The 25,719-nt window shown below is 31.8% G+C and overlaps 1 protein-coding gene across 10 annotated transcripts in view; it reads right to left on the reverse strand.

The window, feature by feature from the left end:
- Phf20l1 (PHD finger protein 20 like 1) overlaps positions 1 to 25,719 on the reverse strand; it is a 71,462-nt gene that overhangs the window by 41,312 nt on the left and 4,431 nt on the right. For 3 of the 10 annotated variants that reach the window (XM_071602105.1, XM_071602111.1, XM_071602104.1), the window contains exons 3-8: positions 12,953 to 13,124; positions 12,716 to 12,800; positions 8,907 to 8,995; positions 8,575 to 8,664; positions 5,003 to 5,216; positions 4,306 to 4,434 (exon numbers count right to left, since the gene is read on the reverse strand). In XM_071602105.1, the coding sequence (XP_071458206.1) occupies positions 4,306 to 4,434; positions 5,003 to 5,216; positions 8,575 to 8,664; positions 8,907 to 8,995; positions 12,716 to 12,800; positions 12,953 to 13,124 (779 nt within the window). Of the gene's footprint in view, positions 1 to 4,305; positions 4,435 to 5,002; positions 5,217 to 8,574; positions 8,665 to 8,906; positions 8,996 to 12,715; positions 12,801 to 12,952; positions 13,125 to 15,658; positions 15,741 to 23,252; positions 23,397 to 25,719 lie in introns of all 10 variants that reach the window. The other 7 variants (XM_071602108.1, XM_071602110.1, XM_027950351.3 and 4 more) reach the window with 7 other exon arrangements.

Consider the following 25,719-nt stretch of genomic DNA (forward strand, 5'->3'; position numbering starts at 1 on the left):
AGTTTATGTATTTATTATTTCTGCGCCCAGTTGTATCTTTTCTTCCAAGTTTCAAAACCACTGGAAAATTCATTTTCCATTAAGAGAAAAACAAGTGTAGATCCTTCATACAATATCTGAATTATAGCTTTATTCTACAAATGATGAAAGAAATTGTAAGTTCCAGTTTACTCCAATATAATATACCACTAATTCTCAATTTTAGAAGCCAGAATACTTTATTTATGACATATATATGTGTGTATGTGCAGATATACACACACAAAACATAACTCTAATTAATAAATTTTAGACATTTACTTGGTTAAAATTTCTTTGCTAAGTCTGTCAGCACGTTCAATGAGGCTGAGTTTATAAGCTCTCCATAAAAAGTTGTGTTTTTGTTTATGGCCATACTACTGATAAATGCTTACCAAAAATCATTTGGCCACTCAAAATCATTGGTTCAAAAGAAGACTTTCTAAAAACTGACAATATTAAATTTATTACAGCAATTATACCACCTTTATTTACTAAAGTTGTCTACAACATCATTTCACAGGAGGAAAAATTGCCCCAAATATTATATAACACAGAACTATCCACAGGGAACATGGGCCATGAGATAATCACCTACATAGCTTGTTTCTGTCTCATATGACATAAAATGTAGATTTAAATGGGAAAAATAATGGCGTAAACAATTTTACAAAAAAGTTTTTAAACTGCAACTTCAATCTAATTCTGAAAATATTTTTACATGACTAAAAAGGATTTACCATGGAATATTTCTTTAACAATTAAAACTGTATTCACTAGGTTTTTCTTCTCAAGCTAATCAATGAATGATTGAAATTAAAGAATAAGAATTAGGGAACCAAGTTTTGTCAAAGAACTTAGCAGAGGTTCTATTTCTAAGGACTATTTAAACAGAACAAATATTTGCTAGTTATCATATCAAATAATTATATCTTTTATTTCCTTTAGTATAGATGGTAGAGAGAGCTTTTAATACTCATGAATAAATGGGATGAATCATAACTATAAAGTTAAAAGTAAACCAAACAATTCAGCTTTAACCTGTGAATTTACATTAGACAGTACAGGCCCAATTAAGTCCAAACCCTTCCCATGTGTTGGTTTGGGAAGGAAAAATAAAGCCCTATAATGTGCTCTTAGAATGTAACAGGATATTTAAGAAAACTACTTAAAATAGACTAAAAGAATACTTGGCATGTAGAGAATTCAAAAGCCCAAGTATGAACAATAAAATTTTGTAATACTTTATATACATAATAACTTATTATTACTAAATATAAACAACAAAAGAGGATAAATAATAAAACATATGCTTAAAGAGAGGAGTCTTATATCTGCTTTAAGAGGCAGTCCAGAACCTGTTACCTTGACCTGCTAATATTCTAGGAAGAAATGTAGTATCAATAGAAAATGAGAGTTAACTGAAGGGAAATATATACAAGTGAGATTAATTTCAATAATTAGCAATACTTATTATCAGTATATATTCCTACAGAAGAATATCCCAAATGAATGCAGTTTCATGGTATTAATCATTAAATAGAAACAGAATTCATTTCTATTTAATAAAATAGATGAGTTTCACCCATAAAGTCACAACTTCACAACACTATAATCGGTGATAAAACACATGTGTGGGTCTCAGCGTACCAACAGGAATAAATAGAATACATCAGTGGTCCCTGGAATGCCAAGGGGAGTACAAGCAAGAGCAAAGTGGTTACACTTTTGATCTACTTTTCATCCAGGGATTTCAAAACATCTTTTTGTTCTCATCAAAGATATCTGGATGGATATTATTGTCAGTAAGATATTACTGGTCAATTCAAACCCTGGGTTTTTAAAAATTATTTCAAAACTTATTATGTTGCACAAAGATATCTAAACAGGCAGAGCTTTCAGAAACTCCTATGAATGATTAGGAACTGTACAAACTGCTGTTGTTTCCTCTTATATCCCTTGACAATTTCTATATTTAAATAGACTCAAATTCAGTTTGCTTGAAATTTTGTTCCCAACAGGTCTAGATTCCCAATTTTCTGTGTAAAATTGTCTATTTTAAATCAATATGCATATAGCATATAATATCAATAAGATACATGGCAGAATGAAAAAAAAGATCCTGAAAGAATGAAAAAAAGTATGTTATATGTAATATATATATAACAATGTAACAATGTAACATATATAATATGCTATGAAATATGATATATACAATATATAATGTATATATTTATATATTGTGACTGTAGCTTAAAGATCTCAAAACTTCTTAGGAAATTTTGATAAAAGCGATTCTTATATCATTCTCTATACAGAAATCAGGTTTAGATAAACTGTAGGGTATGTATGTGGGGAAAGAGAATAAAAAGAGTGCATAAATACAGAATTAAATGTATCCACCTATTTTTAGCTAGACCTACCTAAAATAGTAAAATGAAATGGAGTGTGGGAAAGATCAAGAAATCATGATCCTAATTCCACTTCCCCTTAGTATTAAAGGGAAAAAAGGAAACACATAGATAAGATTGATAAGTTTAAAATATACCATTATTCCAAAACAAAATAGCTGTCTATTAGTTCTCATTTCTATTTATGGACCACAAATGAAATTTATTGTACAGAGGCCAGCCTAAGTTTTCAAGCATTGAAGACAATCTTACAATATCTATTGTCTTTTTGCAGGATAACAGTTATAACATGAAATCAAAAACAGATGAAAAGAGATGAATGACCAAAAGGAACATCATACACTTAAATCTTCTGAGTAAATAAAGGGAAAAGATCATAATGGCTTTACATTCTTAAGATCTTATGCTGTACTGTGGTTGCTGCCAAACAGTCACACTTGAGATTCCCAAGGAAAAGTGAAGAGAAAAATCCCTCCACAAAAAGGCACAGGGCATTTCTAAGCAACCAGGATCATAACTTGAAGCACATGGTAAAATATTTCTTTTTCTCCCCAACTACTGTGTTCCCAAGACCGTGCAGAGATAATGCAGCTGTTTTCTTTTTTATTTCTTTAAATGTTGAGCTTGATCCTCCCAGTAAGGCCTATAGAAGAGGCATATGTAAAAGTATATTGACTGAAACTTAAAGCAGGTTATCCAGACTGAAGGAAACAAACAAGGCTGGTAAGTGGCAGTCGAATCCTGTCAGCACCACTTCTGTCTTCCTCCATCTCCACTCCTCCCGTAGAGCTGTTTCAATCTTTGTATCCAGGGAGTTAGAAGTACTATCCCACTTCTGCCCTGCATGAGCACTGGGGTTCAAATTTCAAGACAAAACTGAAATCTCAAGTTGCCATCAGAACAATAACTTAGAAAATATTTTTGCTTTCTCCCAGGCTAACAGTTTCTAAAGAAAGGGTTTAATGGGTGAAATGATTTGAAATATTCCTGTCCTGGGAGACAATAAGCCCTATATCAGAGAAAGGCATGAAAATAATATAAACAAGTAGCAAGAGACAAAATATCCTCACCTGTTAAAACCAATTATAACCATGTAGATGAACACAATAATTCAAGAGTGGTTATAAGGAACCCTCACTTTTGAAGTCAACTTTCGGTAGGCTTCTTCTCTTGAGAAAATGTTCAAAATGTGTAATTTATTTTTACTTCTAGGTTTGACAATAAAATTAAGCTTCTTCAAAATATTTAAATAAATGCCAACAAAGATTTATATAACTTTATTAGGCCAAAGGCACTAAAACCATTTTGTCTTAAAAAACAGAATATATGACTATATCATTAAAATAACTAAACTCACCTTTAACATGTACTAAAAAAAAAAAAAAAAAAAGTGTGCACTAGTGTTTTAAAGATTACAAATATTATTTTGAACAGGCCTTAGAAGAGACAGGGCCTAGTATGATTGGCCCCTACTCTAATACTTCAATTTCCTCTTTTATGAACACAAACAGGCTAGGATTATCAGTGTTTTCGATCATTTTAGCACCATAGGTTGATAAAAGCCAATAATCTGCTTTTTACAGTAACTATACCTACTACCAAAGTGATTTAAAAACTAGGAGATTTTATAGCATTTGAATTTATCAATATCCTCACAACACCCCTGTGAGGTAGGTAGAAAATATTTGCTATTTTTCCACATTAGAAAAAACCAACAATATTGAAAGACATTTACTTTGAAGGATCAAAAGTAACTGCCTTTCTTACTCACCAGTTCTTTACAATGAACCAAAAGATGCATTTTACTTTATTAAAAATAAACTACTCTAAAAAGAAACCCTCCATCCCCCCAAAAAAAAGAATCATTGTAGTTTACCAGTAATCTTGTTAAGTCGTGCTCTCTTTGCCTGAAATGAGTTGCCTTGGTTATTTTTCCTCTTGTTTGATAATGTGCTCTCTGGCTGTGGAAAGATCATCTTTGGAACGTTCTCTACATGAAGTCCTACTTTTAACAGAACACATATGTGAGAATTTATCTAAAATCCAAAATTCAAACACATAATTTTTTAAAATAGCTAAATGGTAAAAATGCTTTGCATATTATATTTTTAATCTAGTGTTTCCTTAGAACTTTAACACAACCCCCCCTCATTGATATATTATAAATAAAAGACTAAGCAGTTTTTTTTTTGGTTTTGTTTTGTTTTTTAGGAAAACTGGGAAGAGTGTTTTTTCCATACAACACACTGAAATATATGCAAAAAAAATTTAAAAAGGAAAAAAAAAACACAAAATAACTCAAAAACCTACTACACCAAGATGTTACAAATCAAAATTTCAACTCACTTCTATTCTAGACTATTAATACCATTTAATATCAGATAGTGATATTAGAACTTTACATTTTAGATCTGTCCATACGCTGCTTAGAAAGTTTGCCAAACTATTTTGCTAAGGGAAAAAAGCCTAATAATTTAATACGTTGAAAATTATAGGTAGTCAAGGAATTGAAATTATTCACTATAAGAGTTTACCAGTGTCATTGGGAAGAAAAATAAGAATGCATTTTGTACCAAATGTTTCACTAGATGTAGGCAGATCTTCCTTCTTCTCAACCTCTGGTGTGGCTATACGAGTTGAAGTTTCCTCCTTCTTTGAAGGGACTTTAAACCACTTTCTTTCTTCTTTCTCTTTTTCTTTGTTGCTGTTAGCACTGGTTCGGGGTTTACTCCCTGTTTTATTCTTGGCTGCAGCTGCAGCAGCTGCTTTGACTAAAGCTATCCAATCCTCCAAAGGAAAAGCACAAAACATGAAGTATTAAAAATCAATCAAAATGCAATACTCTAATGAATAAAAACATGTATCACACTTTCAAAGGTACTTTCACACTAGAGAAATTGAGCTAACTGCATTTATGCTATAGATCACCATCATGGAAGATTATCAAAATTAATAATCTAATGGGTTAATTAGATTACACAGCCTTCTTAAAAACAAGAGAATATTGTATAAGTGTTCCTTTGGTATATTTCATGGGAATAAAACCTAACATAGAAAGCCTATGGCAATTAATGGATACTTCATAGCATTCTATTTTTAGTATTTTAGGGTTAAAATGCTAAATTTCATTTCTTTTTCATAATACAACGTATCATTTAAAAAATGCTTATATTACAATCCTGCAAAAATGAAAAAAAAAATGCATTCCCACTGCTGAAATTACTATTCCTTATTAGGAAGAGTATACCATTCATATCAGTCAATTTCATGGAAATCAATATATGATCTCATTACTTCCTAAAGTTTAGAATCAATTTAGCACAACATTAAAATTACTGATGATGGAAAAAAAAGAGCCATATGACTTAAACAATGTAAAGTGTACATTGTCAGTCTCCAGATTAGTTACTCTTCCTTTTTTTATTTTCTGGGTGTGGTAGTTACCATTCTACTAAGGTACAATTGTTTTTTTTTCCTTAACCAGGAATTGAAACCAGAGTTCTTTTACCACTGAGCCACATCCCCAGACCTTTTTTTTTATATTTTACTTAGAGAGTCTCGATGACTTGCTTAGGGCCTCAATAAATTGCTGAGGCTGGCTTTGAACTTGTGATCCTCCTGTCTCAGCCTCCCAAACCACTGGGATTACAGGCCTGCCACACCGCACCTGGCTCAAAAACTTATTTTATCATTCTTAATTTTCTGTTGATAAACAGACTTTACTTTCATTTTTAACTAAATTTCTTAAAATTATGTAGAAATAAATATGGAAATGTAAGGTAGTGCTAATATTTTAATTTTCACAGAGACTTTTTTAAAAAACAAATATCTATGTCTGTGAAGTGCATCTTGCACTGAGGCCACTCAGCTCTCTCAGATAGACCAATTCAGATTCATCAAAAAATGCATAATATATTAAATTCCTAATTCAAGTAATGGAAAAACACATTCTTAAGCAACACAAATTATTGGCTTTTCAGTCTTAAAAATATATGAAGATAAACAAGCCATTAAAAACACCAAACAAAACCTATCCATCCCTTTCCCCTGTGATGGAAATTAACTGAAAGCATTATGTGATTGCACCTAACATATGAAGGCCCTGCTATATAAGGTACGTACCTAAGTTTTCAAGATAAGAATAGGGGATTTAAAAAAAAAAAAAAAAAGACAGGTCCTGGCCAAAAAATTCACAGGCAAATAAAATTAACCATATGAGAATGTAATAGAGAATACAATAAATAAATAAACAAAATTTACAGTGTAAATTTTACATAAGCACACCTTTGACAACAGAAGAGAGCAAGTTCTTGCCCTGTTCTAAGACTCCATCCTAAAATATGTTTGTTTCAATAATTGGTATTAACATTCCACTAAAAATCATGTAGTGGACAAAAAAAAAAAAAGAAAGAAAGAAAAGGGAGCCAAGAGAAGGTATTCTACTTTGGCAGTGAACACGTCTACAATACCTTCTTTCCCTGAGAGAACAATGTCTACAGACACAGTGTAAGAAGGACAACAGCAAACACTTCATCTATCATAATATTAAAAGCTCTTTAAGGAATTAAAGCTAGCCTTAATCAACTTGTTCAAAGTTAGAAACGACAGCATTAAAGCTTTTATTCAGGCTGAATAATATTAATTAATTTGGACATTTATATGAGTATTATTGTTAATAATTTCTTATTTTAAAAAGGTTCTATAGAAAGGTTATGGAAGATCATTTTCACAGTGTATTTATTTTAATGCTAGTTTAGTAAAAGAAATATTATTTTATATCTCTATAACCCTTTATAGAGATATAAAGTACTCAAAATTGGGAAGGTAAAGTTGGAGTCAGAATTGTCTTAGCCTTGATTTCTGCCCATTTCCTAGATGAAAATAAGTCAAAAACTTGTTGGGGATGGGGATGGAGGGGTGGGAAAACCCAGAAAAGGGGGACAGTTTAAATAATTCTACAGCTATCTTTAATCTGCTTATAAAAAAGAAGTATGAAAAGTGAAAAATAAAATATCCTGCTACCCATATATTTTCAGTAATTTTAAACTTTGCCATTGATTTTAATGTTACCATACATCATGGTGTCAAATACTTATAAAAATAAACATCCAATCAATTTAATTTCTACAATCTGTAATTTTACCCCAAGATCAAACTGGCTCAATACTCAATTGAGGCAATTGAGTATTAGTGACATTAGTGACATTTCATGCCATATGAATAACCAGAGTAACAAATAATGTTTTAAGCATATGTATATACATAATGAGACTTTTATTTAATTAAACAGATATATACTAAAATATTTTGCCATTATTTTAATCAACCTATGCAGTAACCACAAAAATCACACCACTGAATGCTTAAAAGAACATTTTATTTATATGACACACAGGAGGACACAGCACAATTTCCTGATAAAAAGCATTTTCATTTTAAGTTGCATTTACATATTAATAAATATGTAATTCTACTAGCTTATCATTTCACAAGTAAATTTTTGAAAACCAGGTGATGTTAAAAAAAATCACACTTCTCAGAAGATTTCTTCAAAAATATATTTTTTAAATTTGGTGGCATACATTTCTAGACTATTAAATGTTCACATTTAGCTGAAACTGACCAGGTCACTAAAACACATTTCGAGATGGCACTTTTTGCTGCAAGGTGGGAACAAATACGTTGCAAATTTCCACATTAGACATTTTATAGATCACTTTCAAGTTTTTAAAATTAATTGTAGGTCCAGGTGCTGAACATCCCAAATAACAGCAGAACATAAAAGAAAATACTTTGTTTCTAATGGCACCTTTTCTTTCCAGTATCTTAGAAAATATAATCAACAAATGGAATCACAGTTTTAACTCCATCCCAGATTTCCCTTCAAATGCTTACCATTCATTCTTGCTTTGAGCAGTGACAGACCATATAATACACTGCTGCCATCATATGACTCAGAGAGCCCTACCTGAAACAGCCTACAGAGTGTCAGGTAAGCGCCTTTTAAAGGAAAATGAATGACTATGATTTGTAGAAGGAAAGAAGAAGATAAGAAACTCATGTAAAATTTTGTATTAAAAAATAACTTTCTAAATGATACTATACACCAGATAAAAGAAAACAAAATTAAAATAAAGGCACTTACCTCACTTCCCATAGACTGGTTACACGATCCAGCTGGGTCGATAGGACAACACCAGCTTAGTGGGTGCTGGGATTTCACCTGGAACAGAAACTAGTGACCTATAACTTTAGCAGGTCTAAAACCAAAGAAGCAAAAATCAAGTGTATAATTTATTTTACATTCTAAGCTTCTTTTATTTTTTTTATTTTTATTTTTATTTTTTGCTGCTATTTGGGGCTATCAGCACATAACCCTACAATTATTTCACTTTTAAAATATACTTGAATATTTTGATTAGTCACCATTCGAGAAGACCATCCCTTTGAGTAGCTAGGAATACTGAACACTCTTACCTGCCCCTTAGCATCCTCAGGCATGGCTTTAATGTGCATTCTTTTTAAACAACGAATTACACCATCATAAAACTGAACTGTGAATGTTCCTGAAATAGGAGCAATTTGGAATCATTAGAAAATATCAAGCAAACTTATAGCAAGACTTGGAAGCTAACAAGCAGCAACCTGACAAAAATAAATGATCTGTGATAACACTACTGCAAACAAAAACTCATCTAAGGATTCCAACAAGTTTACTAAGTTTACTTTCTCTAGCCTTTTAAAAACAACTATGAACTCATATTATCCTTTAAAAAAAAATTAAGTCTTGTTAAGTTAGTTGCCTATAATTCTGATTCTTACTGCAGAATTTTAAAATTTATTTGTAATAATTTAAATATCCTTGAACTTCTGATTAAAATAAAATTGTTATTTACAAAAAAGCACAGAATTTCCATAGGAATGAGAATTTGTTCTCTTGGAAATTTTCTTTCAAAATTATTAAGATTCTGACATAGGAAAAGATCATATTTTCCCAAGAAAAGAGCATCCCCGTGGCAACAGTATCAAACTAGCAAAAAAGATTTATATATTTACAGACTTTTAAGCCAGAAAATCATTTTTCAAATCATCTAGATGACCGTTGCATTATGCAGATCAAGACCCTGAATTCCAAGAAGATGGAATGCTGCACCAGCTGCTGGTTGGCTAAGCAGCAACATAGCTAAACATCCCCATTTTGTCTCACCATTCATATCTTTCCTACTAACTCATTCTATATTAGGATTCAAGATTCTGCTGCAAATTCACTTGCATAAAGACTCATAAATATCATTAGCTTTTGGTTATAGACGGCACACTTTGAAGTCTATAGAAGTTAGAACTACTAGAAACATATTACATGGATTTTATACTTATGGAAATCCAAAAAAGTTTTTCTAGAATTTTCTAGATAAATGTTTTTTTCTATAATTTCCCAAATGAGAGCAGGGTGTCAAGATACTTGGTCTTTACCAAAGAAGTATAAACAAGAAAGGTGATAATAATTATTAATGGCTTTGGAGTTGATACCAAACCCAATAGCATATATGTGCAAATATTTTTATTTTTTGATAATCTCAATAACACCATTTGATTTTATATCTTTCTACAATTAATATAATGCAAAATATTACAAAGATCCAAACTCAAGTTATGAAAATAACTGACTAGATGATGAGCACAGATATAAAGAGAACATAAAATGTTTTAGAATGTCAAATTGCAGGTGTACCTGACAACTGTCTCTCCTGCAATTCTCCCCCCTCTTCCTTTCTCAACATGGCATTCCAGAGGAGCCCAGGCTGCTGGCGAGGCCCTCTAGCTGGTGCTCATACCTTTTTCTCCACTCTGATGTTTTCATCTTCCTTCATCCTGTCTATCTCCAACCCATTCTTCAAGGTTCATCCCCAAGATGAAAAACCTCCTTGACTTCTCTTGTCATACTGATTGGCCCCTACTCTTGGATTCTATAAGCTGTATCTCAAATACCTAAATGCGCATATTTACTAGTTTGTTTTTGCTTTTACACGGAATTGAAGATTTCTGGTGCCTGCTGCACTTTTTTTTTTTTGAGGAGTGGGGAGAGGCAAGTTCATCCACCCTGCAGGATGTATAGAAATCTTCTAGTGGAGATTTTTATAAAACAAATAATGGCTGCCAATATTTCACTGAAGATTTATTGGAACTAAAATGGCAGCAAACACAATACCTACCAGTATTATCACTCTTCCACTAACATAAGTTTAATTTTCTTTATTACACGCCTATGGATAAATGAGATAGGATAAAGAATAAAGGTGTCTTGCTGTGACTGTGATGTGTTTACACGTGTATATGCACAATTGCATATGCATTCAGTTATTAGAATTTGAACCATGAAAGAAAATCCCAAGATTTTTCACACTTAAAGGAACATTAGAGGGCATTTTTAATTTGACTTTGTTTTGTTTTGAGTGGAACCTTTTACCTAAAAGAACAGGTTTGTTACTTTTTTCCCCCCTTCTTCCTTCCAAAAACTGTTACTGACTCCCTACTCTGTACTAGATTCTGGACTGGACACAGAGGATCACTGTGAACATCCTGGGGCCTGTAAGCTTCATGACACAGCTGTATAAAGGGTAAGTGCATGAGGAGATACAGACCTTGATGGAAAAGAAAATATAATCTGCAATACCAGTGATAGCTGTCTCTCCACTCTTCCTGCAGTAGGGTAACCCTGTTCATAAAACTACAGGTGCAGCCATGGTTTCAATCCATGAAAACAATAAACAGGGTTAAGATGTTTGCAAAGTTGCATCATGTTTTTGAGTTAGACTACTGACTTTTTTTCATATATAACATTACTTAATTCATTACTTTTTAAATGTTTTCTTCTTCTATCTTTGATGGTTACTTTAAACCCTCAGCTTACATTTATTCCATGGCTCTATCACCCACAAATAAAATTCAAATTCTTCAGCAATATCATAAGATACCTTATATACTGACCCTTGTTTCTCTCTTGCCAACCACTTTCCTCACTTCCACCAATAAAGGAATTCTTTATCCAAACCACTTGGAGCTCCTCAAGATAGCAAGTCTCTCTCACTTCTTCTCCATGTATTATTTCTTCTGCCAAAAAAGCCTTTAATCCCTTCTTCAGCTACCTTATGTGTCTTTCAGTTTAAAGCGGTGTTCCTTACTTAAATCAAAGATCCTTCTTGACAAGAAATTGTCGCTCAATGTTTCTTTGGTAAAAAATTAATAAGTTGACAAATTTAAGAAACTATAATAGAAAATTAATTTTACCTGACTTGAAACGTATATTTTAAAGTATTTCAAAACTGTCTTAATTGAGATTTTTGTAGAGAACTTTTAAAAATAAAATATTTAAGCATATTTTCAATGATAATTTAAGCACTGATTCTCATGCTTCTAGATTAATCAAGCTACAAATTATATATTTTAAGTTCAATATCTGTCTACAAAGTTTCCCAATCTCATGCCACACTATGACACTGATTGCTGTTCATTTCTGTTAGTTGGTTCTTCACCATGCTGGGGAATGAACCCAGGGCTTGGCACATCCTAGCAATCACTGCACCATTGAATTATACTCCCAGCCCAGATGTTTGTTTGTTTTGTTCATTGCGACATACTCTCGCCATGTTGCCCAGGCTGGCCCCATTTATCCTGGGCTCAAGTGATCCTCCTGCCTCAGTCTCCCACAGAGGCAGGACTACAGGTATGTAGCACATGCTGGACTAATTTCTGTGTTATTTTCAACATTTTTGATTACTTCAGTAACTTTTGCTCAGTATGGCATAGTCTAAAAAATGTCCACACAAGACTGTTAGGAAAATAAACGTCAATTATATAGAGTAACTAAAGAAAGGGTACAGGAGAAATGTATAATAAAGAAAATCCTCACATTCAATACCTTTTCTTCCAAAATTATTGTACGTATTTCATTCACAAGTTGAACTGATTTGAATTTCCCTTTATTTTAAATTTTTCCTTACCCAGTCACATACAGGAAACAGAATAAATACATACAATATAGATCTAAAAACTGAAAGTTGAAAATTTTTAACTTTATTTGGTATTTATGTGCCACCTTATTTTATACAATATATGACAGATTAGCTCCCAAAATAGAACACTAGCAGACAATTAATTCAGTAAAATACAAAACAAAGTAAAGTAAAAGCTACATATAACAACTACATACATTAATGAAATTTAAAAATACAGTGAAATTTTACTATCAATCCCATTTTAATTCTCAGACCATTTCAACTACATACCTTCTTTGTTAATTGCTTCAATCTTGGCAGGGTAATAGCGACAGTCTGTCCAACGAGCCAGAACTTCTTCTCCAGCTTTAAAATCCTATTTTAAACAACTTGTAATATCAATTCCATGTATAATAAATAAGCATTTCCTTAACAAAAACAGACTTTTGTCGAATTTAACAGAATACTTTTAAAATATATCATCACATATTTAGCAAAACTGGCAAACAAAAAATGCCTGCTACTTACAAAGAAATCTTCCTCTTCTTTTAGCCCTTCTTTTCTTAGTGCAGGTCTTTCAAGGGGTCGCAATCTATTGCTGTCCCAGTAAATCCATTCGTCATAACGATGACTCCAGCGCTCAAAATGGACTAACATCTTGCCCTCTTCATAGTCGATTTTTTCAATTCGTGATGGGTACCTCAAAAACAAAAAAGTTTCAAATCAAGAGAAAATCCTTACATTTGTTTATACAAGGTATTAAACAGAAAGATGCCACTTAACTACTGTTTACCATTAAAACTATGAGCAAAACAATATGTTCATATTTTAAACTATCAAATCCACAGTTAGTATTATAGTTACTGTCTTTTATAAATGAATGCTCTCAAGAACTAAAGAAATAAACCCTTCAATACACTCCAAATAAAAATTAAAATTACCCTACTGTTCTGGGAAGCAATGTCAATGCATCAAGAGATTTAAACATAATCTTCCTTTTTTGACCCAATAATTCTTATTCTGAAAGCATATTACACAAAGCATTATTTTGTAATAACAAAGAAAATAGAAACCATCTAAAAATATGGCTGAAAAAACTGAAGCCTGTCTACAGTTCCATGAACTATGGAATATTTACTAAAGGAAATAGTCCTTAAATAGGATGCTTACAAGTAATTTAAAAAACAGAAAAAATGTAAAAACTAAGCTCTAAGTTTAGAATTATAAATATGTAAACTGTGTTTAGAAAAAATACAAATATACCAACATGTACATCTGTCTCTATATGGCCTAAGTGCACTTTTCTTTTTATTTTTTTATACTTTCTAGTATTTTATAATGAATAGCTACAATGGTTAGGAAAATCTAATAAAACCTTAAATTTAAAAATATAAAAATAATATATCACTGTTCTGCCTTCACATGTGAAGATTTTTCTATTCCAAAACAGAAATTAGTTCACTTGGTATTTTTTACAAGGAAAATTGCCTCATCATTTCTAATGTACTGAAATGAATGTTCAAAGATGACTCAACATTTTGTAAAAGTATGATTTAATACATTAAGAACTCAATAGCACATGGGTGATGATTCAACCATAATAGTTTATCTCATATGTTTGCTAGATTTTGATAAATGTAGAGTCTTTGTTTTCCCTATTGAAAATTGGCTTTAAAATCACAAAGACCTTACATAACTTTGAAATTACCACTTGTTTTATAGATCAATCATGTCATTCAAGATCTTTTATGAATCTTTCTCTGAAATACAGAGAGAGATACACCTTGTTACATATACCTTCTATGTACTTTCTTACTTCTTGTCTCATGATACTGAGCTACTTGCAATTTGCTTGAAGGTACCATGCTCCATCCTGTGCTTTTGTGCACTGTGTTCTTTTCTATCTGGCCTTCCCTTCCTCAGTATCCTGTCAAGACTTGTTTTAATGTGCAGCCAATGTTGTGAAGACCTCCCTACCCGTGTTGCTCTCATAACACTCATCATGTGATTATCATCTCTGTACAGGTTCTCAAACTGGGTGCTGTAAAGCATTTACATCCCTTGAGACACTGAGATCTGTGACACTGAATAAAGATCCTGAAGTCAAATAAGGTACGAATATACTGGATTTAAAAGTTAAACTACCTTCTTTACTGAAAGACTTCTTGGTGCTACCAAAAAGACGGAGATGGAGATAAAACATTCATTTTACCAAACTTAGGTACTACTGAATATTAATATTTTTCAAGAGAGTATATAGCCAAGGAATATGATTCCAGAATGCTCCTCAGTCTGTACTCCCAGAACCTGGCACAGTGATAGGACATACAACAGGCACTCAGGGAGTATTCAGCATGAAGAAGTGATGTTACAGAAAGACAATTTGCATGTTTTTCACAACTATGAAGGCTGCTGACTCAATTATAATCTTGGAGTACTTTGTTATAGAAAAGTATAACAAACACAAAGAAATCCAGATAAACATACTGCTGAGGAGGACAAGCCCACCCTGCACAAAGAGCCAAGGTTATGATGCTCGTATTTTCCAGTGTTGCTCTGGTTTTCTGTTTTTGCTACTCTGGTTTTTAAAATATAAAAATTATCAAAAGCATCAAAGGAAGCCTAGAACAAGGTAGGCTAACCTTTATTTTCAACATTTGCCAGCCACTGAAGTCCTATGAAGAGATTTTCTATCAATTACAAAAATTGATAAATTTCTCTCAAAAATGTAAGATTTCACATGCTTACTTTATCACTATCTTTTAATTTCTGAATAGTAAGGGACTTATTGTGTAGTTCTCTTGGAATTCTAAATGGATGCAGCTATACATATTTAAAACATTTCTCAAAGTGAGGAGAATCCACAGTAATAGATTTAAATAATCTCTATTTTTATAAAATGATTCAATTCGCTAAAATATCAGAATATAAACGACTTTAAATAATGAAAATCTAAACTGCATTCTTAAGTAACTTATGGTTACTTAAATATTTCCAATTCTGCTGGCTGAGAGGATGCCTGATGCAACAACCAGTCTACAAACTGAATTCTAGGAGCCTCTTTAGAAGTCACAGCATGTCACACTCTGTAATTATCTACAAACTGCTGTGTATACTTGAGAAAAGGCCAAAAGTTAAATAAGTAATATGATACCTAGGATTAATATAATTTTAACTTTTATAAGATCTACTAATGAAAATTTGAATCTTAAATAAAGGTATCAGAAATATTACCATTATCAAGAATGTCCAAATTTCTGTTCATTCATGCAACATATACTTGAACAGCTAATAAGACTAAGGCACTTGCTAGGCACTGTTGGTAGATACAAAAAGAAACATAATTAACTTCTACCATCAAGAAGCTTATTATCTTTAGAGTCAGATGAGAGAAAAAAAATGAAGCATTTATTGTCATGTGCATGTCAAGGCTCTACAATTTTTACTTACTGCATGTCAACTGTTCTTTATATGCATTTCTCATTTGACCTTGGTAACCAACCATGGAATAGATAACACAGTCCCAATTTAACACATGAAGACTGGTCCAAGATTACATGATACTGCATTGTTCAAAGGCAAGACTGACTGGCACAAGTCTATGTCCCATGCCAGTAGGAGAAATGAGAAAAGGCCTATCTCTCAGTGATGATATTACACACAGTAGAAATAGTAAGTGCATACAAAAGGTTTTCTAAGATTCTTTAATTATTCAAAGAAATCAGGGAGTCCATTGAAGGTTCTTGGGAGACATTATCCATGTTGAACCTCGTAGGGGACTTTGAGATTTGAGACTTAAATACAATACAATGTGAAGAGTATAGCATAATTCATTTACTCATGTTCATTTAATTTAAATCATTTATGTAACTCTGGGTAACAGTAGCCAATGTGGATTCAGAGTCAAGTAGGAGGTGGGATCTGTCCTCAAGGGCCTTGTGTTTGGAGACTGAAGGGGTGCTTAACAGAAACAGTTATATTCCCTTCCACCAGATTACATGATTAACGGTAAGATGGATAATGGAAAATAGTGTGTACTAGATTGGACTTGCTAGCTTTCTACAAACAGATAGCAGGGAGTCACTTGAAGTTTTACTTTATTTTTCACTTCTACCTTAAGAAAAAAATCATAACATTGAAATCTTTGCAATACATATAAAGTACACAAAATAGCATTTTAACATACAGTTCTATATTATAATAAAATGATTTCCCTGTTCAAGCAGATGGCCCATAGTAATAATGTTTGGAAACACAGTGAAGGAAAAATAATGTTGAACAAATGTATTCACAAATGTTTCCCATCTTGAACTACAACATTATTTTGATGCACTATTTATGCTTTACTATAATTGACTACAAATTGAACCTAAATTTTTCTTACTGAATTTAGAAGATGTTGTGTTGTTTTTGTCTTTTTTTTTTTTAATGCTGAATCATAGAAAGCTGTTAGAGAAAAGAACAGTGATTGGTCTCAGTCTCAGAAATTTATGATGATTGTTGAAAATATTTAAGAAACTGGGAGCCTGGGGTTTCAGACTTTAAAGTGTCAGAGATAAGATGCCAAAACAATGATTATGGATGAGAAAATTAGAAACAAATTGAGCATGAGGTAGCATTTCACAAGGGTTCAACAAAAAGAAATGAAGAGAAGGTAACCTCACTAGAAGTATGATTCCTCAAAGAGAAAATTTTACATAGAGTTCTCTTATCCCTTTTCTTGTGTTACTGCCAAATACCATAAAATTTCCACTGTGTACCTTCCCTGCTGTAATACCACTTATACACTCATTGTTTAAGTGTTGTTTACTTGTGTACAAAATAAGGTAGTGCTCCACTGCTCTGGATGACATTGCTCTTATGTCTTTTTCACTTGAATCCTGAAGAAGAGTTTATCTTGATCAAACTCAAGGAAAATAATTCACACTGTTAGCTTTTTTCAGAGGAGGTGGGCGATCAACAGAAATAAAGAGCAAATCCAAATACTCAGAAGATTTTAAGATAATCTTTGTTATATTTAATTGACCCTTTTTGAATCCAAATTCCCTAATGGTCATGTTCCTGTGGCTATAACTACAAACAGAGCAAAGTCATCACAAAAAATAAAAATTATTTTTACTTTCTCTGAACTCTTAATAGATTTTTATTGCCTTACTTATATACTGTCATTTTAACACTATGACGGGTGCTTCCAACACACAGAAGATTTGTTCAGACAGTAGCAGTATCTATAAACTCTGAACTAAATCCACAATGAATAAGAACCAGACACTAACCAAAGTTAGCTACACAATGAAAATACTGCATCAGCTCCCTACAGTATCAACACCCAATGTTGTCAAAACACAAAAATATGAGAAACCTAAAATGGGAATTACCATTACTGGTGAACTCATATACTGGCTCACACTGTTCACTATTTAACACAGGCAAGTCTTGACTCATCCACAAGGAGGATCTCAAAATGCCTGAGGTTATATGCAAGCAAAATACTGTTTATTAGTGTGGATATGTATGAACAGTTTTAAAGGTGGACATTCCCAGGTTTATGCAGATTTCAAGAGCCCATGGGCAAACAAAAATTTTTGGAAGGCAAGATCATCTATTAACATTCAAACTATCAGTAGTCCCTTATTCCTGAGTGAAAGAGGAAAAGAAAGGTGAGCAGGCAGTCATATCAGAAATATCAACTGATACATGAATAAATAATGTTTGTTTTATTGTTACTACATTGCCTTGTAGTCAATGTAGTAACAGTAAAACAAACATTATTTAAATTTTAAAAATTCATTCTGATTGGTCATCCTATTTGATACATCTAGATTTTGACCTGTACTGATAAAAGAAAGTCAACAATAAGAGAAGGACAGGGGAAATTCCCAGATATACTTATGGTCTCGAATCTCCTGCACTTAAACTAAAGTCCAATCAGTACAATCCACTGAGCAAGGCCAGAATATGTTGCCAAATGTCCTAAAGACCATTAAAATTCATGAAAAAGATTTGAGTAAAGACCAAGCAACTATTTGAACAAATGTCATAGCAATGAAAAGGTGAAAGTATTTTTAAAAATTGCCCTGAGTTATTCAAATTTTGTTTGTGTTGATAAGACAATAAAAGTTCTGATATAAATTTAGAAATCAACAGTTTCCCATTAACTTCATTAATCAGCAAAGAAAAAGTGAATCAAATAAATTAACACAATTATAATCTAATGTAATAACTAGTAAAGATACATTATACTAGCATATAAGAATATTTTTAAAAGAATGCTCTCAGAGCTGGGGTGTAGTTCAGTGGTAGAACATTTGCCTACTATATACAAGGTCCTAGGTTCAATCCCCAACATGGCAAAATATAAAAAATTAAAAAATAAAAATTACCTCATGGACAAACTGTTCTTTAAGATTTATAGGATGATAATGTATGAAATATGACAAACATAATGTAAATGTTAGCAGAATCCTAGGGAGTTAGGATTAACAATTCAAAAAACTTTGCAGATAAGAACTTAACTTATTTTAACATGGTGTTCATTCAAAATAACTAAAACATATCATAAGAGCTAGAAATAAAAGGATTATTTGTCAAATAAAAATTAAGGTAGACTGTGATCCTAAGTAAACACAATATTCTTGTAACCTAGTAACTCTATAATGTTTTGTTTCCTAGAAGCACTTCAAATTTACATACACTTTGTAATTTTCCTCACCTATTCATCTACTGATTTTACCTGCAAAGACAAGGTAATCTAATATTTTTATACTAGTATTTTAAAATTCAGTGCTTTTAGACACTGTATATTAATTTATTTTACACTTAAAAAAACACTGAAAAAACCCTTTTGATTTATTCAAAGTTGAGATTTCAAAATGAAACACAATTAAAAATAATCTAGAATTTTAAGAACATTCAAGATAATAGCTCATGGGTCAAAATCACATCTTCTACAACTCTCTAGGGTCTAATCACACTATTTCTCAGCTCTTCCTTCTAGACCGTGCACTAATCCCCAGAACACACACAGGTAGGGCCTATGCCACGACCTTTGCATTTTTTAGCTCCTCCTACCACCAGACTCCAGAAACCCCTCAAAACTCTCCTTTTACTTTGCCACAACAGGCTCTCCCCATCACCAGCACTGTACTCCAAGTTTATGCACTTCATATTAATTTTTCCAGCTACAATCAAACTTTTCACCACTTAATTATGCCAGCAAAACTCAAAATTCTAGCAGGATGCAGTTGCCTAATTATATTTCTTAATATTTAGCAATTAAATATTTTTTACTACACATGTGTTTATATCCCTTATTGATTAAAGTTTCAGAATACTAATTTCTCTTCCATTTGACTTATCTTCTTAAAATAACTAACATTCACATTGCTATTACTAAAGTTAGTGTTAAGTGCCTAATGTGGCAGGAAACATGCTAAAATCAAGGTGCTGTCTTGCTTAATACTCTGAGAACGCTTTGTGTAAGGTAGTATTACTGCTCCTGCTTTTTCAACCAGGTTACAGAGGTTCTGAAATGTTCAGTAACTTGCTCCATTTAAAGAGGTAATAGTGCTGGATCCCTGAATTCAGGTTTTGCAGTCTCTAAAGACTAGATGTTCAATCACTCCAGATTCTGCTTTAGCAACTGATGATACTAAAGTCCTCTCACTTACTGCAGAGTTTTAAGTTCAACAGGCTCTTAATAAAAGATAATAAAAACAGATTTAAAAAAATAAGAAAAATCAAATTAGTTTATTTTTCCTTCAAATTTAATCTTCTGCTTTTTATACAAATAACATACCTAAAGTTGGTTTCTGTTAGCTCAAAGAATACAGAAAACAGATTTTATTGTATTTTGAAAAATGCCTACCTCTACACAAAATGACTAAGCAAAGAAAAAAAGACCTATTTTATTACTAAAATTTCTCAAAACTAAAGAAGTACTTACTGCATTTCAGGTCTTCCGAAATATGAAATATCACACTATTAAAATGAATCACTCTGAGAAAATAATGTAGCTTAACTTTTGCCACGTTTAAAATCTGTTATTATGTAAATTTAAAAATTAAGATAGGAAACCTAGAATGATTTGTTATAGAACTAAGAAAAATATGACTTTAAAACTAAAATTTTAACGTAGGTTAATAAAGATCATCTTTTGTTTAACCCATAAGTCAAAATTCATTTGTCTTAATTTTTTTTTGTAATAATAACCATATATTTCCAGATAACACCAAACATATGAGTTCATTTATTACAAGCCCACCAAAATTCAATAAACTTAGTATATTACCGTTTGCAAATAAATACCTATGTTAGATACACACACACACACACACACACACACACACTTGCACTTACCAATTTCTAATTTAATAAAATGAATATTGCTATGATCTGTGGTAAATGATGGTAGGGGATGGTCAACAGTACTAGTACTACAAAATATAAATTTACAGTTTTAAAAATACTAAAAAACCAGGACCCTTATGAAGCTTAGTAAAACTAAACTGCCTTTTCAGCTTACTGTTAATTTCTTTTTAAGAATTATACTGATATTTAAAACACAAAATTAAAACTAATATTTTCTCCCTCAGCTTAAAATACATCATTTAAAAACAAAATTAAAAACACTAAGTATCTGCAGATGCCAGTTCTGTCAACTCAGCAAAACTAAAACTGCAATATACTCTCTTTACTAGAGAATATATGTGGTAGTTAACTACCACACATAAACTGTTTCCCAGCTAGTGGTTTTAATCAACCCCACCACCAAAAAATAAACTATTATCTATGTGATGTGACTAGAACGAAATCTCACAAAACATAGTGACAACATTCTGCAGGAATGATGCAATGAATACAGAGATATAAGTGTGTGATACATGACAGTTGCACTTCAACCAAATGTCAGAGAAGCAAATACAACTGTCTTTTCTCTTAGTCCAATCTTTGCCATCATACGAACACACACACACCACAGCAAAATAAGCTTAAAATTCCTAGATTTTATACTTTTATAAATTTATGAAGGAGGCTAGGAAATCATCAGCTTGTAAGTTTGTAGGTTTGATTCTAAGGTAAGCTCAGAAGAAGGAAGATTTCTAGAATACAGAGACCTAAAATTAACCTGCCTTGGGCAAGCTCTCTAATTCCAAGGAGCAAGAGTAAAAGAGCCTTGATGAACTTCCGGGGACAGACTTGCCAGACACATACATACAACTAGATTAAGTGGGCAATCAAGATAGCCTGTAAGCCGGAAAGGATGGCACACGCCTATAAGCCCAAAAAATAGAAGGCGTCCAAGTTCAGGAGTCCAAGTTCAAGGACAACCTGGGAAACTTAGGGAGACAATGTCTCACAATAAAATATAAATAGGGCTGGGGATGTAGTTCAGTGGTAGATCACTCCTGAGTTCAATGCCCAGTACTGGGAAAGGAAGGAAGAAGAAAAGGACAGAAGGAGGGAGGGAGGGAAAAAAAGAAAGATGGTCTGTGAACACTGAGCCCATTTAGCTAACTGAGATCACAGCTCCAGGGAATGAGGCAATGTGTCATAGTGAAAAGCTCACCATTTGGAGCCCAAAGGCACTATGATCCAAATGCAAGCCTCTAGATTTTGGTTCCAAATTACATTCACTTTTTTAAAAATTTTAATTATATATGACAAGAGAATGCATAACAATTCATATTACACATATAGATTTTATACTTTTATAAATTTATGAAGGAGGCTAGGAAATCATCAGTTTGTAGGTTGTACAAAAAGTAGAGTCACATCTTCACGTCTTCATACATGTACTTAACTGTTTTCTCTTCTAAAAAACAAACTATATGTGACTTTTCCTTGTCTAGCATACTTCTGCCTTGGGTCTATTATTTGCCTGTCTAAAAATGAGATTAAAATATAAGTGAACTATATAAAAGAAAATAAATTTAGAATCAAAGGACCTGAAAGATCATTTAAAAAGTAACACTGACTGAAAAGACATTAAAACAGAGAAGAACCTGACTTCCAGTTAAATTTTTTCCCCGGTATTCCTTTTCTCTCCTTTTCCTATAGAAAACTATAAGAAAAAAAATTAATAAGAACAAAAATCACAGTGAGACCATATGTGTTTTAAAATAAATAATAACTCTATTTTCCCCTATTTCTAATTTTGCTTTTCACACTTTGTGTTTTGGGGGAGGAGGCAGTTCTTTATCATCATTAAAAGGAGTATACAAGACTTTGCAGATATTTTAAAAACTTAAGAACTAAAATGTCTGTACACTGGTACACATCTGCTTGATGATTAGGCTGGATGGTTTCAGATTTGACTTTTGATTCAAATTTTATGATTATCTGGATGTGAAAATGTCTGAACTATATAAAAAAAAAGTACATGCAATTGCACACCTTTTCTGAAATTAGGTTTTTAAGGTAGTTAATGAGTCAACAATGATTACTTTTCAACTATATACAAATTTAGAAAACCCACATATAAAGAGACAAATATTTTATTCATATTACCAAAAGAACCTATATATTACATAAAAGTATTCACCTGATGCTCCTACAATTTAAAAACTCATCTAATATAAGTATTACTTCATAATTAAAAGTCAATCCACATATTTCTTCTCAGGAGTATTATCCTACCCTAAATATAGATCATACAACTTATCTTTACTAATGCTTTCCTTTGAATATCTTAGGAAAACAATAATTTTTTTTAATTCAGAATATATGTATTTTTTTAATTAGAAGGTGATTTGTACTTGCTACAAATTAATTTCCTCAATTTTCCCACACTATTAAGATTCTGCTTATGAACATCTTAAAAACTCACATTTGCAAATGTTCCATACAGTTCAAAAACCTCCAAATGTGTGGAAACAGCATTTGCCAATTCAAATTTATACTGTTCTATCAAACTCTGATACTTGGAGACATCTCCACATTTTTTAATCTTTCATTTTCCTTTTCTTTAGATCTAGAAGAGAATTAAATAGAAATATTCCAAAAGAAGTCAGAAGAGCATAACTCATCTGAATATTTTCAATTGACTCTGTACTTCAAATTTTTTTAAGACTAACACCACAGCATATTATTTGTCATGTTTTCATAACTAAATCATTTTCTACATAATAACTAGTTTAATTTCAATCAAAAGACAGAAGTTAAATCAGTAGTCAAAACAAGTTTTACCACCTTCATCATTGAACATTTTTGGAAAAATGAGACGCTTTAATATTTGCAAGGGTGCTCTATAAACTATAAAACTTTATAGAAATGTTTGCTTGTCACCAAGAAGACTGCTACAGCTTTTTGCAATGATATGGCTTTCCTACAATTCCAGGCCACTCTTTATATAACACTAAAGCTTCATTTAAAACCTTACATACTTAAATCTCAGATTCCCAAATGATTATTTTTTAACTCTACCTCTTCCCTTGAATTTGCTTCAAGCTTTATATTTATGTATAAATATGTATAAATTACACACATTTATGTATACATGAGTGTAATTTAAAGTAAGTTTAAATACTTAAGTTTATTTGATCCTTAAAATCAATCTGTAAATAAAAGCCAGTAATTCTGCTTCTATTTTGCTAATAAGCAGACCATTTAAAGGATTACTCATATTTACAGGGTTAATAACTCTCTGAATTTATTATGTCTCAATTTAAACCTATCCACTTATAGTGTCTCCAGTATAACTTCAACTCTGCATCTTCTGCTTACCAAAATACATTCCTGTATCAAAACACCTGCATCATTTTGATTCTCATGATATTACTGCTTTCAAGGTAATATAACAGTCAATGTCAAAGTTTGGATGGACAGAGGTTATAGTGGAAAATATGATGGAGGTAAGATAGAAAACGGGTGCCTGTGTCAATTGAACAGTAGTATGTTAAAATCCTTATACTGATTATTCAGTTAAAGAAAAAATTTAAGTAAGACTACAAAATTTTCAAAAATTTTAATAGTGCACACTAGGAGTTAGGTTTAGTCTAGAAGAGATCCAAGTATCAAACAGCAAGTACTAGAATGAAAATGACTAATCATTCAGTGGCTTATTAGGGTCTGCCCCCATTAGTACTGGAAAATAATCAAGCCATCAATTATTTTCTTATGTAGCTATAAATGTAATTTGAAAACAAAAAGTAATAAATCCCTACTTTTAAAAAGCTTCTCTTCAAAAGTAAGATATCTTCCTAAACTTTAAGAAATACATGATATGGTTTGTTTAAACAGTAATAATTTACTTTTCCTAAAACAGAGTGAGTCTTCCTACTAAACAAATCTATCTTAAACTAAGGGAGCTTAACTTTAGTTTGTTTCTGCCTACTACATTTAGAGTTTATCCTTTTATTCCTAGGGACACATTAAAAATTATTTTTTTCTTCTTTATATATGAAAATACTTCTACATACAGAACAAAGAAAACTGGTATTCTGAGTATTCCACTATCATTAGGCTCCTTTTGCATTTCTCTTTAAAAGGAAACATATCAACATTTGATAAGTAAGTTCATTAATAACAGATAAACTATTTAGTGTCAAGTACGGAAACAGCAAGATTTGCATTTATTCTCTACCAGTCCAATGACTATAACAATTAAACTACATTTATATCAAATATGACTCAATACTTTTCAAACTGATCTGAATAAATCTGGAAGATGAAGCATTCAATATGGTTACAAGAAACACTGAAAGAAAGGAGGGAGGAAGGGAATTATTTCTGTATATTTTTAGTGATTAACTATTCTGGCCCTTATGAGAATGTCAGTTTCTCAATAATCAAATAGAATTGATACAAAATACAGAATGGCCCTTTACAAACAGAATAATATGAAGAATAAAGCTTACCTCATTTACAAATAAAACCTATTAAACATTAAGTCTCACAGAAATATTGTGCCACATATAAATTAATCTCAGCAATTTAAAATTGCTCTGTGATAAGCCACTTAACAATTTAATACTCACCTAAGTAGTTCTTGAAACTATTGATATTGAAAAACAAAAATCACAAGAAAATTATTTATTTGAATTATTCAGAATATGTATATACAATTCTCTTACTTCTTTTTTAATCAAGGAGTTATCTGAAGCAGATGCTCAAATCTGCTTCAGATATGAATGAATTCATGAAAATTAAATTGATAAAAAGTTTCATGATGATCATATGAGATTACTCAGGCTAATGTTTACTTCAAACAATCATTATCAATGGGGTCATTAGATTAAATTTAAACTTCATCAATTGAGGACACACATGACATTACCCTTTCTAATAAGCACTTA

This window comes from Marmota flaviventris, chromosome 15 (assembly GCF_047511675.1).
Source record: "Marmota flaviventris isolate mMarFla1 chromosome 15, mMarFla1.hap1, whole genome shotgun sequence".
Lineage (NCBI taxonomy): Eukaryota > Metazoa > Chordata > Mammalia > Rodentia > Sciuridae > Marmota > Marmota flaviventris.